Consider the following 14,761-nt stretch of genomic DNA (forward strand, 5'->3'; position numbering starts at 1 on the left):
ATTAGTATAAAAATAACTCTGCAACTCAATATGTTCTGTGCTGCAACTGGTAACATTCAAATTCAGTCGCTGTCGGATGATCTGTCAAAACTCTAACTGTCATTCATTTTTGTGAAACGGCTAGCGAAATGTCTGATTGTGCCGGTGATAATTCAAAACCACGAGTTCTGGTTTTAGGAGGTAAATATTTTCTTTCACGAGGACCTACTTTAATAGTAGGCACCACATGAATTTCAACTGTTTTGTTGGTTTCCCTGTTTTAAAGTGACGTGTTTTTTTTTATTCTCGTAACGGTCCTATGTGTTAGTCATCCTCTTTCGAAGGCTTTCGGTTGATGGTGTGGTTTTGATTCAGGGTGCGGTTTTATCGGCCGTAACTTGGTGGAATACTTGATATCTAATGACCTGGTGAGCGCGCTGCGGGTGGTGGACAAAACTCCGCCGCAGTTGGCCTTCTTGAACCCGACACACTCGAAGGTGTTCGAAGACCCCCGTATTGAGTACAAGAGCGCGAACCTCATTAATACCAGTAAGTATTACTTATCTACAATTTAATAAAGAAATAGTTTTTTATGTAGGAATTTAATTTTTATATGATTCTTATAAGAATTGTGATTTAATGAGCTACCGAAAATCCAAACGTATCTTTGTTATATCTATTGAATCAAGCTCATGCACTTAAAATTAGCTGGCTTTTTGTCTCATTCAATTGGCTAAATGTACATGGACTTCTATGAATTATTTCAAACTTTATAAAGTAAAAAAAAAAAACCTAATTTTCTTTAACAAAATAGCTAAAATTTATCTCATTACCGTTGACCAAAATCATAGCCAAAGCAAAACATCAATTTTAACTTTCACATTATCAGCAACATGTAGAGAGATAAGATAAAAACTTTTTGCTTTACATAAACAGCATAATCTCACCACCAAAAATAAACATAGTCATAATAACTATGACATTTAAATTACTCCTGATCGGTGTTACAATAACATAGAAGAAGAATATTATTAAACACTAATGCCATAATTAAAACAATCTACTGATCATACCATCCTCACTGCACTAGGCATGAATGTTAATAGTATATTAGTTATAAAATATAGCCTGTGTAACCCAGGGATAGTCTAAATAATCTATGGAAACATTGTCTGGATTCAGTATTTGCTATATACATACTTTACGTTACATTTGTAATTGTGTCGGTTCATCTCCCAAATAAAGTAAAATTAAAAATTTATCTAGTCTTGGGGACATAATTAGAACCGCAGAAAAGGGCTCATACTATACAAAATTCGTCTAACAAATACACATACAAATCTTCCCTCTTCAATTGATAGTATAGAAAAAATACCCTAGCACCATAATTAGAGTGTAACAATATGAATACAGCAACTATGTATTGTCCACAAATAAATTCAACGCAGTTAACTTCTGCAGTGGCCTCCGTGTTATCAGAACTTATCAAGTAGCCGAATGATTCATTTCCATATTGTTGTATTTTGTCTCCTCTTATCTCTGTGACTTATTACTTAATTGGCTTGTAAAACATTCTTGAACATCATTTGCTCTATACATATATAAAACACCAGTACTGAGATGTATCCGGTTAGATGGGAAGACAACCTCAACATAGTTTGGAAGGCTACGTAAATTATATTATTCTTAAACACAATGGAAATGACATCGTAGAACATACAATTGAACCCATCTTTGAATCCAATCAGAGGATCTACATATGGAGACATGTGAACACTTTTCAGATTGGTTTAGTGGTTTCGGTACCTTTATGGGGACGAACCAACACCATACCTTTCTTGTATCTTTCTATTTGACTTCAGTTTGATAGTATGTACTAATATAGGATGTTATTTCAACCTCTCGATTACCGTAATAGTTGAGACAGAAGATTTCGTAATACCAGCCTAATTATTCTGAAGCTAATTACTCATGCTTTCATGCATGCCGTTGCGTGAGCGCATGCATGCATATTTAATTTACGGATAACGTTATTTTTGTCATGGTTATGGACTATGGGTAATATCAACGAAAAGGTATTTAATGTAGCCTTACTGTGGTCTACAATTACTGCCGCGGGCTTTTCCGCCTAACCACTGGTGAATTTTTGCGCCAAAATCCTACGGCGCTATTCATAGGAATACACTCTATACAGATTTAACCTTCTAGGAATATGTATATGAAAGCATAATGTCGTTTGTTTAAGATCATTAGGGCAAAGCAAGAAAGTGTTTTTTTTTCTTATGATAAAGCAAAAAGGAACGTAGTGGTGGTCAGGTGGGAGTATCCCCAATGGTACATTAGAGATTAAAAGATTGCAAAAATCTAAAGGTACATCGACTGCTTTTAGGTACTTGCTCTTGCCATAGCAACGCACAACTATAGCCTTTTCAGGGCTATCATCAACCTCTCGAAGATCGCTTCAGGAGTTCTAATAGGGAATTACCTTCAGAACCGAGATTTACCTTCGTGTTTATAATATTAAGTTATAGTAAGGATTCAAGTGGCTTTACGGTCGCTAACCTGCAGTACTATGGCCTCTGCTTATACGAGTCTAGACTAAACATTGATTTGGTAAATCTAAAGCCTCTTTAAGCGAAAACATTACCGAATACACAAATTGAATCTGTATACTTTTTATAGGTACATAAGTACTAATATTATCAAAATTAAAAATTGGTTTGTTTGAATGAAGTACTCTCAGAAATTACTAGTCTGATTTGAAAAATTCTATCAGTGTTGGATAGCCCATTTATCGAGGAAGGATATAAGTACTTTGTATACGGGTGCGCGAAGTAGTTCCCTCAGGACACAAGTGAAACCGCTGGTGAAAGCTAGTTCTTAAATAAAGAACTGTGCTGAAACGAAACTACAAGTATCTTTTGAACTTGTAGGTATACCTATTGAACCTGCAATGTTCTTTGGCAAAGTTTTAGGGTCAATTCCCACTGAAAGAGCAGCGGCCGGCAGCGGCCGTAAGAGCACGGAAAATGTAAGAGCGCGGCGCGGTGCGGGGCCGCGCGGCGCCGCGCGGCCCGCCGCGCGCGCGCTCAATCCCTTGCAATTACGGCCGCTGCCGGCCGCTGCCGGCCGCTGCTCTTTCAGTGGGAATTGACCCTTAATGTATTTTGTACGTGACCCCATCTCAACGACCTTGAACGAAGACGAGTGAACCTTTCTAATGGACATCCCTGGATATACATGCTCTTTCGATTGAAACCCGAACGCTCAGCAATGAAAGTACCTTACATAAGACCAAGTCTGTTCATGGACAAAATTATAATTCGCACTTTCATATGTATTTACTCCACAACCTAAGAAAAGTGCACCAAAACTAAGTTGAGAACCTCATTATTGTATATTTAATCGGTTTTTAATACCAATGCCGCAGACAGGCAAACTTCCACGCCCTTCGAGGGGGTATTATACGCTATTCGACCTTTCACCCTGACATTTGCTGAAAATATCATGGCTGAATATTGGTTGTCCACATGCTGCCCATTAGTGGTGTAGCAAACGCGTTGTGAAAGCTTTTGTTAATAAATACAACGAAAAGGTTTTAATATAAGTCTGAATTGCGATTCTATATTTGAAATGGAGAAATTAAGTACATGATTGGAAGATCAGATGGTATAAGACCTCTTTTCTCTAAGTATACAAATTTTATAAAGCTGAAGAAGTTTGCTTATATCATTTGCTGCCCTGTGATCTATTTCTCTATGGCAGGTATTAGTAGACCGATTTTTAAAAAGCTTGCTTTGTTAGCCGATGTACCGAGGAAGGCTATACCTATAGACAGACTATCTTTTATACGAGTGCGTGAAGACGCTGACGAATCCGTTCAAAACAGCTATTTGTTGTATTATATACAGATACAGATTTCGCTCAAAATTAACTTTGTAGGTAATCAAATCTGCGAGGGTTCGTCATTCTCGCATGGTATGAGTCACCCCGCTCCCAGATTACTCGAAACATTTGTGTGTCCGTTATCGTCGCGTGAACCCGTTGTTGCAAAATTAAAAAGAAACATGTAAATGTGTGCACTAGACCGCGAATGACGTACATCGGTCAAATAACACGAACAGTGGGCCATTTTTTTTTTGTAGAAATTATTTTGGCAGATGTACTAAACGGTGCTTTTTAGGTAAATTCTCCCTCCTACAAGAGCCTTTATTCCATTACTAGGCGATGTATAATTTCTTTAGGTTTAGCAAGAGTTCAGTGTTACTACATCGTCATCGTCATAGCAAGTTTCACGTTGACCCCAAATAAAGGTTTCTGGTATAACGCGATATTTTCACCAAGTAAATCAAATCAAATCAAATCAAATCAAAACGTTTATTCGCGTTCGTGACGCACACACAAAAACGAATACATATAAAAGCTCACAAAAATAAAACAAAACAGGAATGAAAACGAAAAAAAAAAAGAGAATGGGAAAAGGAAAATATGCGTCACGATCACGCGAAATGGCCCTCGCTCAGCATATGCAGCGACCCTATGCGAGACAGAGTTGCGGCGCTGGTTTTCAGCGATGGCCAACACTAACATGTGACGTCAATCGGTGTGTAACCTTAACTAAGTATATACATACTAAGTGTGTAATATATATTTATAAAATATAATATACTGCTATAAAAACATACTAAATATAAATAGAAAAAACTAACTAACATAACAACATTCTGAACGAATGTGAATGGAAGTGACACTTGACGTGCTTCACAAAATTCTATAATTATATAGCTACTGTACCGATTTGAAAACATTATTTCAGTGTTAAATAGCTCATTTATCCGAGTGCGCGGAATAGTTCCCCGGAATGCATGGATGTATAGTACACAAATTCCTCGACACTCATTACTCTAAAATAGATTACTATTACTTGTTTTTCAGTGTGAATCATCATATTTTTCCACCAAATGGTTACCTATTATGAATTTGGCAAACACCTATTTCATTGTCTTTGCACTGATTCAATCGTATATAAATAATAGGCAAACAGTACACAAGTCTGCATGGTATGTCTAATCACAAGGAAAAAATGTATTTTCCCTATAAACAACATAAGTCAAGTGACAAATGTTATGGTGGATTATGATAAAGTTCTTTACCTAATTAAGGAATTTGCAACCATCGGCCGATAGGTAAAAGTTAGGCTGAAGTTTTCCAAATAAATTACTTTTAGTTTTCATCTGAAATCTCTTCATATTTACCTGTAAACAATCGGGACTTAAACGCAATATGAAGTGAGTAAGTATGAAGGCACGAGACGTTTTTCTTTACCCAACTTTAACTTAATATGTGTGCAAATAGCGAGAATTTTAAAACCTTTATCAAAATCTCAAATCAAATTGTCCATATCTTCCGAGTCCAGGCAATTTTTAAACGTCAATAACTCCATTGGATTTTGAGGGAGAAACAAGTTCCCATTTCTGCATATTTCCGCAAAATAATTCTCAACAAACATACTGCGTTTATCCTGTAATCATGTTGCTATCCTTAATCAGATTTCTGTTAACAATAAATGGAATTGTAAAGGCAGTTTTTATAACTGAACAATAAGTACTGACTTTGATTTTCATCAGATAGGTGAAAGTCTGCAAGGTTACGCTCCGTGAGTTAGTAATAGTAGTGCTAATGTAGGTTACTTATATTAAGATTTATGACTGGCGTGCTTTGGGATTGTACCTATTATTTTTGTTAGATAGACTTTTTCATCAAGGTTTTCTCCGTTACAGGCTTATCGTAAGGTTTTCATTTGTAACGTGTGGTAAATCGCTGAATCGGTCAGTTTGAATAAAGAAGTACCTAAATACTTTTTCTTCCCATGTCTATCACTTGCTATTTATTCCTTCTGTTCTATTGGCTACCGCCAGCGCTTACGTCCTCGTCTCGTGGAAACTACTCAAACCTGTATAAAAAGTAGCCCTTACTCGATAGATAGGCTCACTAAAACATTTCTCTCACGACTCACAAAAATGGAACCAATGCTTCCGAGATTACCACGGCCAAGCAAACAATCTCTTCGGCTCTATAATATCAGTATAATTCATTTAAATCAGAAACACGATCTCTAAAGCAGAAAATAATATTTTAGCTTCACACTGACCAAATTAAAATTCTGCTCATTGACTTTTAAAAGGAAATATCCCAAGCAAAGATAAATAAGTCTAATTTATAACAAGCATGTATAGTTGACTTGCGACTTAATATTCAGTGACTCAGGCGCATGCATTGAATCGTAATAAGGTAGTAAACAGTCCAATTGTTACGGCTAAAGCAATGAGGATATTTGGTAGGAAGGTATGCAGGAAAATGTTGTGTTTCTCAGTATTGAGATCTAGTTATGGCATTGTGTTGAATAGATACCTACTGCAGAAATAAATGCTATGGTAATGCCATCATCAACATCAGCTTTATTGTCCCACTATAGGATACATAGAAGAAATGAATGTTAGTCATCACGCGTGCACAAAGCTGATTAGCGATTTCAGACCTTTAAAAGTCCAGGTTTCCTCAAGAAAACAAAAATTACGATCCTGAAGTAACTTACTTAAAACCCACTGTCCCTTACCAACTTACCACAATGAGCTCATGATGATGAGGTCCTTTGCTTGACGTCAGATGTACATTGATACATGAGACATGCAGTAATGAAATCTGGCTGAACATTTGTTATAAAATTTCTCAGACGTCCAAAGCCCCGATATTCGTAAATATTCGATAACCTCTAGGTTTTCGTAGTTTAAACCACTCTCAATTGTCATTCCTCCATTAGTAACAAAAAAAAATGCTGAAACTCCCATATCCTTAGTCTTAATCACACGCATACATGTAATTCAACTCGGCGTGGCGCCGACAATACTCCACACGGCCTCATATTTGTGCATACAATGCGTTACCTCCTAGTTATGAATATTATAAACATTAGCCACAGGTATTGTTATCATGGGCTCAGCACACATATGTACGTGTTTCCTTGAATATAAGTTATACGTTATTTTTATTAATTAAGTAGCTTGTTATTGTACGCGTGGGAATGTCTTGATTTATTGAAGGGTTTTCATAGGTGAGAGAAAATCTGTAGATGTTGATGCTAAGGCTGCTGTCATTATTTGAACTTGATGGTATTGTAATTGTGAGAATTTATAGTGTCGTCATTTAACCATCATGAAAGACCTAAATACTTTGAACTTCAGGATCACAAAAATAAACATAGTCGTCTCGCATCTTATTAATCAGTATTACATTTCAAACTTAAGGGGCCAGAACTTACTTACTCGAATCTAAGCTACGTGCCTTTATTTTACAAAAGACAGCGCCACTACGTTATTGCTGGGAAGAAAAGGCGCTACAAACTCCCCAGGCACCCATCTCTGTCTGTAGGCTTGAATAACTTAAAAAAAAAGGATGAAAAGAACCTTAACCATATAGTAGTTCCACCTTTTCAAAAATCTTCTTTACTAAAATACCTATATTACCTTCCAGCATCATGTGCATCAGCATTAGACCCTGGCGACAAGGCGCCCTGGGACCTGGTAGTGAACTGTGCTGGAGAGACCCGGGTGGGGCAGACTGAAGCGGTCTACTCGGAAGGTCTTTATACCCTGAGCACCAATGTGGCCAAGCATTGCGCCAAACTGAAGGTCGGGAGACTGGTGGAGATATCTAGTGGGCAGATGCATAGCAGTGATAAGGTGAGCTTTATTTTAACTGAATTTGAGACTTTTTGCTTCGGAGAGTGCTGGTCACAACAAGATGAGATGCCTTCATATGATGTAACTTGAACGTATATTTTGTCACTTGTCAGGTGGGATCATAAGGTCAGAGCTTTCATTCATCCCATCATCAGAGAGGTTTTTACAATTGCCTGCCCCAATAGTATACTGTTAATTGATAAAAAAAACGCTGCCTGGTCACACAAGCCCCTATTTTATTTCAATTATCAAATTCAATATTATCAAATGTCCAAAATCTTGGCAGTCGGGTTAAAGCAACCAAAAAAACATTTTCGTATGGCTGTTCATTGCAAGCGAACTCAACGGCAATATCACCCATATGTGTATGTACTTACTAACAAAATTAATACAACCATCCCACAAAATTGATAAGCCCTCCCTACACTTACGAAGCTACATTAATGAATAAATTTCGTTAACTAACGACATCCATAAAAGCTGTCGTTCGAAGCTGTGTGATACGCAGCTATCGGAGAGCGATAATTGGCGCAGTTCCGGCGGTACTCGTCAAACTGGTCCTGTGGTGACATTGGATGAATGACGTCATTGGGCTGAGAAGATTGGGTGACGTCATTGTTGAGAGTAAATGCATTTTGGTCTTAGTGTTGGAAATGTATGACGATTTACACACGACACCTTAGCTTTTCTTCGCGCGGTTAGGTGGTATTCCTGTGAAAGATTTGAAAGAATTTCGTAGAAGTAAGAACCATGTTTTGCTATGTAGCCATGTTATTTCTCTAAAGCTTTCAGCCTAAATGAGCAAGAACTGATTTCAAGTAAGTTATCGGAAATCAATCATTTCCTTAAGTTTTATGGCAGTTATGTCATATCCCAATATGTCAAGGCAAATTGGGTTTCCTAGTGCGAACACAAAGTGCCTTGATCATAATAATGTCAGGCTGTATTTTCGAAACCCTCTTTCTTAACCTTCCCCCATAGCTACAATATAACCCAAATTCAATAAAAACCTACGGCTTATGTCGTTTAATGGTTTAATGGTGTGCCTTGTGACCGAACTCCCGAATTGGTGGTCCCGGGTGCGATTCCGCGTACGCTCAATATTTGTGCGACGAACATGTTTGTTGGCTGTGATCTGGCTGTTATTGTCTCGTAATAAGGTGCCTATTATTATTTATTTTAGCCACAAAAAGAAGAATGCGCAGTAGAACCATGGACAACCGAGGCTAAGATGAAGAGCAAAGTGGAGAAGGAACTCAAGAACATGGGAACTGAGCTAAACTACACCATCATCAGGCCAGCCATCGTGTATGGAGTCGGAGATAGGAGGAGCTTGAGTGAGTTTTCTATCTCTCTTTATACATTGTTACTCGCGTTACCTTATGTCCAGTGGCAACTACTTTCTTAAGCCTGATAATATGCCGTTTTTATGTGGGGTTATTGTAGTTTCCCAACAGTTTTTATCTGTTCAGGAGTTTAGGCTCTTATGGCTCTTATGTTACAAGCGAAAATATGAATTTAGGCTACCGACTTTTTATTAACTCACTCACTCAGCTTATCGGAAGGAGTACGATACACCAATTAAAAATTGAGTGACATTTCCGCCCCCGGGTAGAGTATTTTTATTTAGATTACAAAATATACACACAGAAGCGACATAGTAGCTGTAGGATGCAAGCCACTTACAAAGTTAAAGAAAATGGTCAGTACGTCATAAATGAGTGTTATAACCATTTACCGTCACCGCACGACAAGTTTTACCCAAAAAACGAATCTGCCAAGAAAATACTGAAACATCACGATATCAGTTTGCTAAACTGCAGAATGGCGTGAATTGGTGTTATGGTCAGTAATTAATGTTAAGTCTTCTAATCTGGCCGTTATGAAGGAAAGTGGATTATCACGCACAATTAAACGTACACCGTGTTCTGTAATCCACTTTTGCACCGAACATACATATGTAAGTTCATGTATTTACCGTTTTACATTCGTTTTCGGCACATAATTCTTTTTCTCTTTAGAAAAAACTCGGTTCTTTTCTTTAATTTATTTATTACTGGAGGCGCTTTTGATGGGTGCATAACTTAACTACATACAAAGTACAAATACAAAATGTTTTATTTCTGTACGAACTAGATATTATTATTATCATAATCATTCGCGTTACTTGTCATAATTATTAGCAGACTGTGCACATCTTTTATTGCATTCCAAAATGTATGATATAATATAAGAGCGGAAGGTATAAGCTACTTTTTTAGTACTACTATCTAATACCATAGTACCACTACAATACTAGTTCAAAAAACTCAACATAACTTTATTCCCACAGCACCACGCCTCCTATACGGCGGTATCTACAAACACTTAAACGAAACCATGAAGCTCCTCTGGACAGCTGACCTCAAGATGAATACTGTCCACGTCCGTGACGTTTGCCGTGCCATCTGGTGTTTAGGCACCCGGCCGGACGCTAACCGCGCTGTTTTCAACGTGGTGGACGAGGCTGATAGCACGCAAGGCTCGCTGGCTGAACTTGTCGCAGATATATTCAAGATTAATCATGACTATTATGGGACTGCTATTTCTACGCTGGCTAAGGTAATTCTTTTTCATAATATAGCTAGTTTAAAATATCAAAAAATCTCTTCGAAAAAGTATAAGATATCTTTGAAGTTGTTTAAAAAATAGGCAATTATTCACAACTGGTTACACCAATTTGGTTACAAACCATATTCCTTATTACTCCTCAACTCATTTATTTGGGATGCCAACAGTTATTACATCATGCATAGAAACCTTACACATTACGTACTTTAACCTTTACAAACCTATTTCCAGAACGACATAACATCAGTAGCCGAGGAAGCGAACGACAAGCACCTCACCGCCTGGGCCGAAGTCTGCCGCAAGTACTCCCTGCAGCACACCCCGCTGGAGCCCTCCGCCGGCGCTGAGCTGCTGCTCAACAAGCAGCTGTGTCTCGACGGCAGCAGGCTGCGGCAGCTACTGCCGCTAGACGTGCCCAAGCCTACCGTGGATAACTTGAAAGAGGTTGGTATTATTATTCTTCTCATTTCGGATAACGTACATTATGAAGAAATTAAAATGATTGAAAATGTTTTTAAGCAAGTGGAAACTAGAATCAACCTTATTTATAGTTTCTGACGTTCATAAGTGCTTGTAAAGGCCTAAATGAAATAAATGATTTGATTTGATTTGACAGCCTGTCCATATAATTTGTTATCAAATGTTCCCGAGAGATTTGTAGGATATAATCAGGCTGATTTTTGTAGGACTTTCTGACTGATTGTTTGTAAGACGTATGCGTTGCACTATTGCTATTAGTGTGTTCTATTTTGCTCAAAAAATCAGTCGCCGACTATCGGATGTCGGCGGACAGCCTAAGAATTAATTTATTTTGGAGAGTTGTGACGACCTTAAAATAATTATGCCTGCATCCTAGCTTTTCTTCACTATAAAACTATTTTAAAGGCTTTTTCATAATTTTTTCAGGTACTCGAAGATTATGCTTCCATGAACCTCTTCCCGAAAGAGTTGCTCCTATGACCTAATAAATAAAATACTTTTGTATCAACCGACAGCCATTTTACATACATTACGAAAATTTTGAAAAAAATGCACATTGTATTACGTTACCGCTTGCATCGAAGATATGTTGTAGCGATATTCGGTCACAAGTTATTCTCAAGTATAACTTACATTTTAGATGTATAAAGGCCGGTTTTATACCTTTTAAGTACAGTTAACTTACTCGAATTTGTCTATTTTTATCAATCGAATATTAACCTTCCTACTATTATGATAAGGTTGAGAATCTATTGAAAAAAATTGACAGATTGGCGTAGGTTGATGTCTGTACTATTTACCAGATAAATTCATAAATATAATTGTATGAATTTGTCCTTCATGTATGGTGTAAGGTACTTGTAAAGAGGTGTTGAAATCGGCCATAAGTGTAGTAGATCTTAATACATCATGATATATGATTAGTCAGTATTTAATCAACAAATATGTGTTTCTGCGAAACTCCTGGCGATGTCGCTTTTTAAATGTTTACTGCAAGTAATCAAATAATGGTATATAATAAATATTCAGTGTATAGATGTCCATAGACCCTATGTGGCCGACAAAGTGTGTGCTTATCGCTTTCAAAAAATCTTCTAAGATTATTTTACCATTTAAAATCTATAAGGTCCTAATAATTTTCGATTCATATTTTTAATGCAACACTGTGATAACAAGTGAGACGTTTTGAAATCAAAAGATAAACTTCCGAATAGTATTTTTTATAAAAATTGTGACAATAACTTAAAAAAAAATACATTTTGGACACTAACCATAGTCTATTTATTAAGGAATTGAAGACTGTGAATACCAAAAAGCAAATCTATCACTTTGCTTTTTTTTAAAACTTCGAAATTCTGCATTTACTATTCCATCCAATGTGAATTGAAATAGTTTTTATATCTTACGTATTACGAGTGAAGGCTCAAGTTAGCGTAGTACTTAAAAGTATTCCTTTTTATTCAATAATAATGGTGCAAACGTATTTAGTTTTAAAATGTATTCTTTGTACTCTCTTATGATAATTTTACGGATTATTTTTGATACACTATATCTTAAGAAGTTTAGGCGTTACCTTTAATTAAGATGAATATTATAGTTAAAGTCTTAAAGATCTTACTGAACCCAGTTTTAAACTATCGAGGCCTCACTACATTTTTTATATTCATACTAATTGGTATTATGGTCTCTTTTCCGCGATAATATAAATCGGAAAATGACCGTAACTGGCAGTTTTACAAATAAATAAAAAGGAATTGCTCTTAATTTAAAAATATATAAAAGAAGCATTCAAAAGGAGATGACCAAATTTTCATAGTAAAAAACCCAGAATCGACAGCAACGAAATGGGTACCGATGGGTTCATTATAATAGACCTTTGATGGTGCCAAAAAGTCAAGCCTGAAATCCATGGGGTATAGGAGCTAACCATATTTTCACAAAAATTGGTTTCTTCTTCTTTCGTGTCGATGACATGTCATATATTGAGACTACACTACGTCAGCCCAATATGCCGCCACAGCGAGATAAAGTAGGTTATGTTGAATTTATGTTGATTTTAAAGATTATTCACATAAAGGACCATAAAAAACATGGTATACTAACGTTATACATGCGAATAGTAATATAAAAAATAACTTTTAACACTACGTAAGTACCAACTAAAGCATGTCAGACTTAACTAAATTTTGACGTGTCGGGGGACCGCTTTTTACCTTCAAAAATACTCACATAAATCAAATGATAGGTATACGTATATAAAAAACACGAATCTTAATTAGATAATTAGAGCGGTCCCCCGACACGACAAAATTTTGTTTAGTCTGACATGCTTTAGTTGGTACTTACGTAGTGTTAAAAGTTATTTTTTGCTTTTTATAGGGTTTAGCGTTTTTAACCTTTTGTCATAATAATTGCGTACTTTTTTTGGGTCAGGGGTTTTTTAAATTCATAATTTAATTTTTTAGATGACATGAAATACTTTTTGTACTCTACAAATTATACTGAATCAAACCATACATACGAAGTTTCTGTCGACTCTGGGATTTTTTTGGCCATCTCCTTTAAATGACCACCCTCTGAGGGTACACAGAGTTGCAACTGTATTGTTTGAACATTCGTCTACCCGCTTTTAAACGTGCTTTTGCCCCGAAACAAGGTTTCTATGTATATTTGCGTAAGATAAGCATAGTTTAAGGTACAGTCAACATTTTAGTGGTAAGAGCTTCGAAATTGTCCAATTTGGCCTATGATATTGATGAAAAATTGTATTTTAAAGTTAGAATCATTTTGGTTTAGGCTAAGTTTGAAAACAAGTCCGTGGTCCGTGAATGTTAAAATGTCACACGGAAAACGCTTGTAATACATACATTGGGTTGCACCATTTAACTATAACGATAACCGAACAATTTTCAGTTATCAAATCGCCAATTTGAGCTATATCCTATATATCTTCAAGTTCACGGCTGGTTATAGTTTGGCTATCGTTATAGTAGAATGGTGTAACTCGACGTTTTTCAAACTAACCCTTAGTCATGTTATAGTCAAGTTACTGTAAGATTTTTGAAATCATGAAATTTTGAGTATTTTTAAAACTATGGGTGTCATGAATGTAATCCATGCTTGTCAATAAATGTTAAATGATTATATTTTTAATTACATAGTCAGTTTAGCGACGAATATCGTGTATTCCTATTGCTTGGCATTTTTTGAAATTTTCTGTACGGAATATGTTAAGGTTTGTTTACATTGAAGAGCTTTGTGTTATTTTACGTTCTACATGTATCGTCAATTGTGTAATAAATACTTTATACATATAATAATGGTTTTAATTTAATTTGAGACAAAAAAAAAAACAAATTAAAAATATTTTAAACTTATAATATTCAAGTCCAAACGTTTACAACAAATTACGCACGAATAGACAAAATAATACTGCAGCGAACAGTGTAATAAGACATATATTGCACATATAGGTGATCTTCACACTGCCCCGCATCACGCTGCATCTTGCGTGTCGACGCACCTACGCGCGTTCCTGCGGGAGTGCAGATCTGCATCATCGTGCGGGTTTTTCACGCACTCACGCGCGTAGGTGCGTTTTGTAAATTCACGCACAGCGAGTTCCATTTTCAAATATACACGTCACGCCCATTCAAAATCACGCGCGGCATTGCGGGATTCAGTGTGCCATACCTTGCGTCTCGCCCCGCACCTACGCGCGGGGGGTGCGTGTTTCTCCGCATGTATGTGCGTGATCCGCATGAACGCGCGTGGATGCATTTTCAGTGTGTTGGACTATGCGTGTTTTCCATACAAACGGAGATATTACCATACAACGGAAAAAAACGCATCCACGCACTACGCTGCATCATGCGGGGCAGTGTGATAATCGCCATACACAGACATACAGCATAACTTAGGGTGTTGCCAGAACTACCGATTGATGCCATGAA

General features: G+C 36.8%; 1 protein-coding gene across 1 annotated transcript; it reads left to right on the top strand.

The window, feature by feature from the left end:
- Window positions 1-19: 19 nt before the first annotated feature.
- On the top strand, window positions 20-12,623 carry LOC124634531. Its single transcript, XM_047170140.1, has 7 exons — window positions 20-180; window positions 355-528; window positions 7,510-7,718; window positions 8,902-9,055; window positions 10,051-10,319; window positions 10,560-10,772; window positions 11,235-12,623. The coding sequence occupies exons 1-7, from the start codon at window positions 129-131 to the stop codon at window positions 11,286-11,288; spliced, it is 1,125 nt and encodes a 374-aa protein (XP_047026096.1). The 5' UTR covers window positions 20-128; the 3' UTR covers window positions 11,289-12,623.
- Window positions 12,624-14,761: the final 2,138 nt, after the last annotated feature.

This window comes from Helicoverpa zea, chromosome 11 (genome assembly GCF_022581195.2).
Source record: "Helicoverpa zea isolate HzStark_Cry1AcR chromosome 11, ilHelZeax1.1, whole genome shotgun sequence".
NCBI classification, from domain to species: domain Eukaryota; kingdom Metazoa; phylum Arthropoda; class Insecta; order Lepidoptera; family Noctuidae; genus Helicoverpa; species Helicoverpa zea.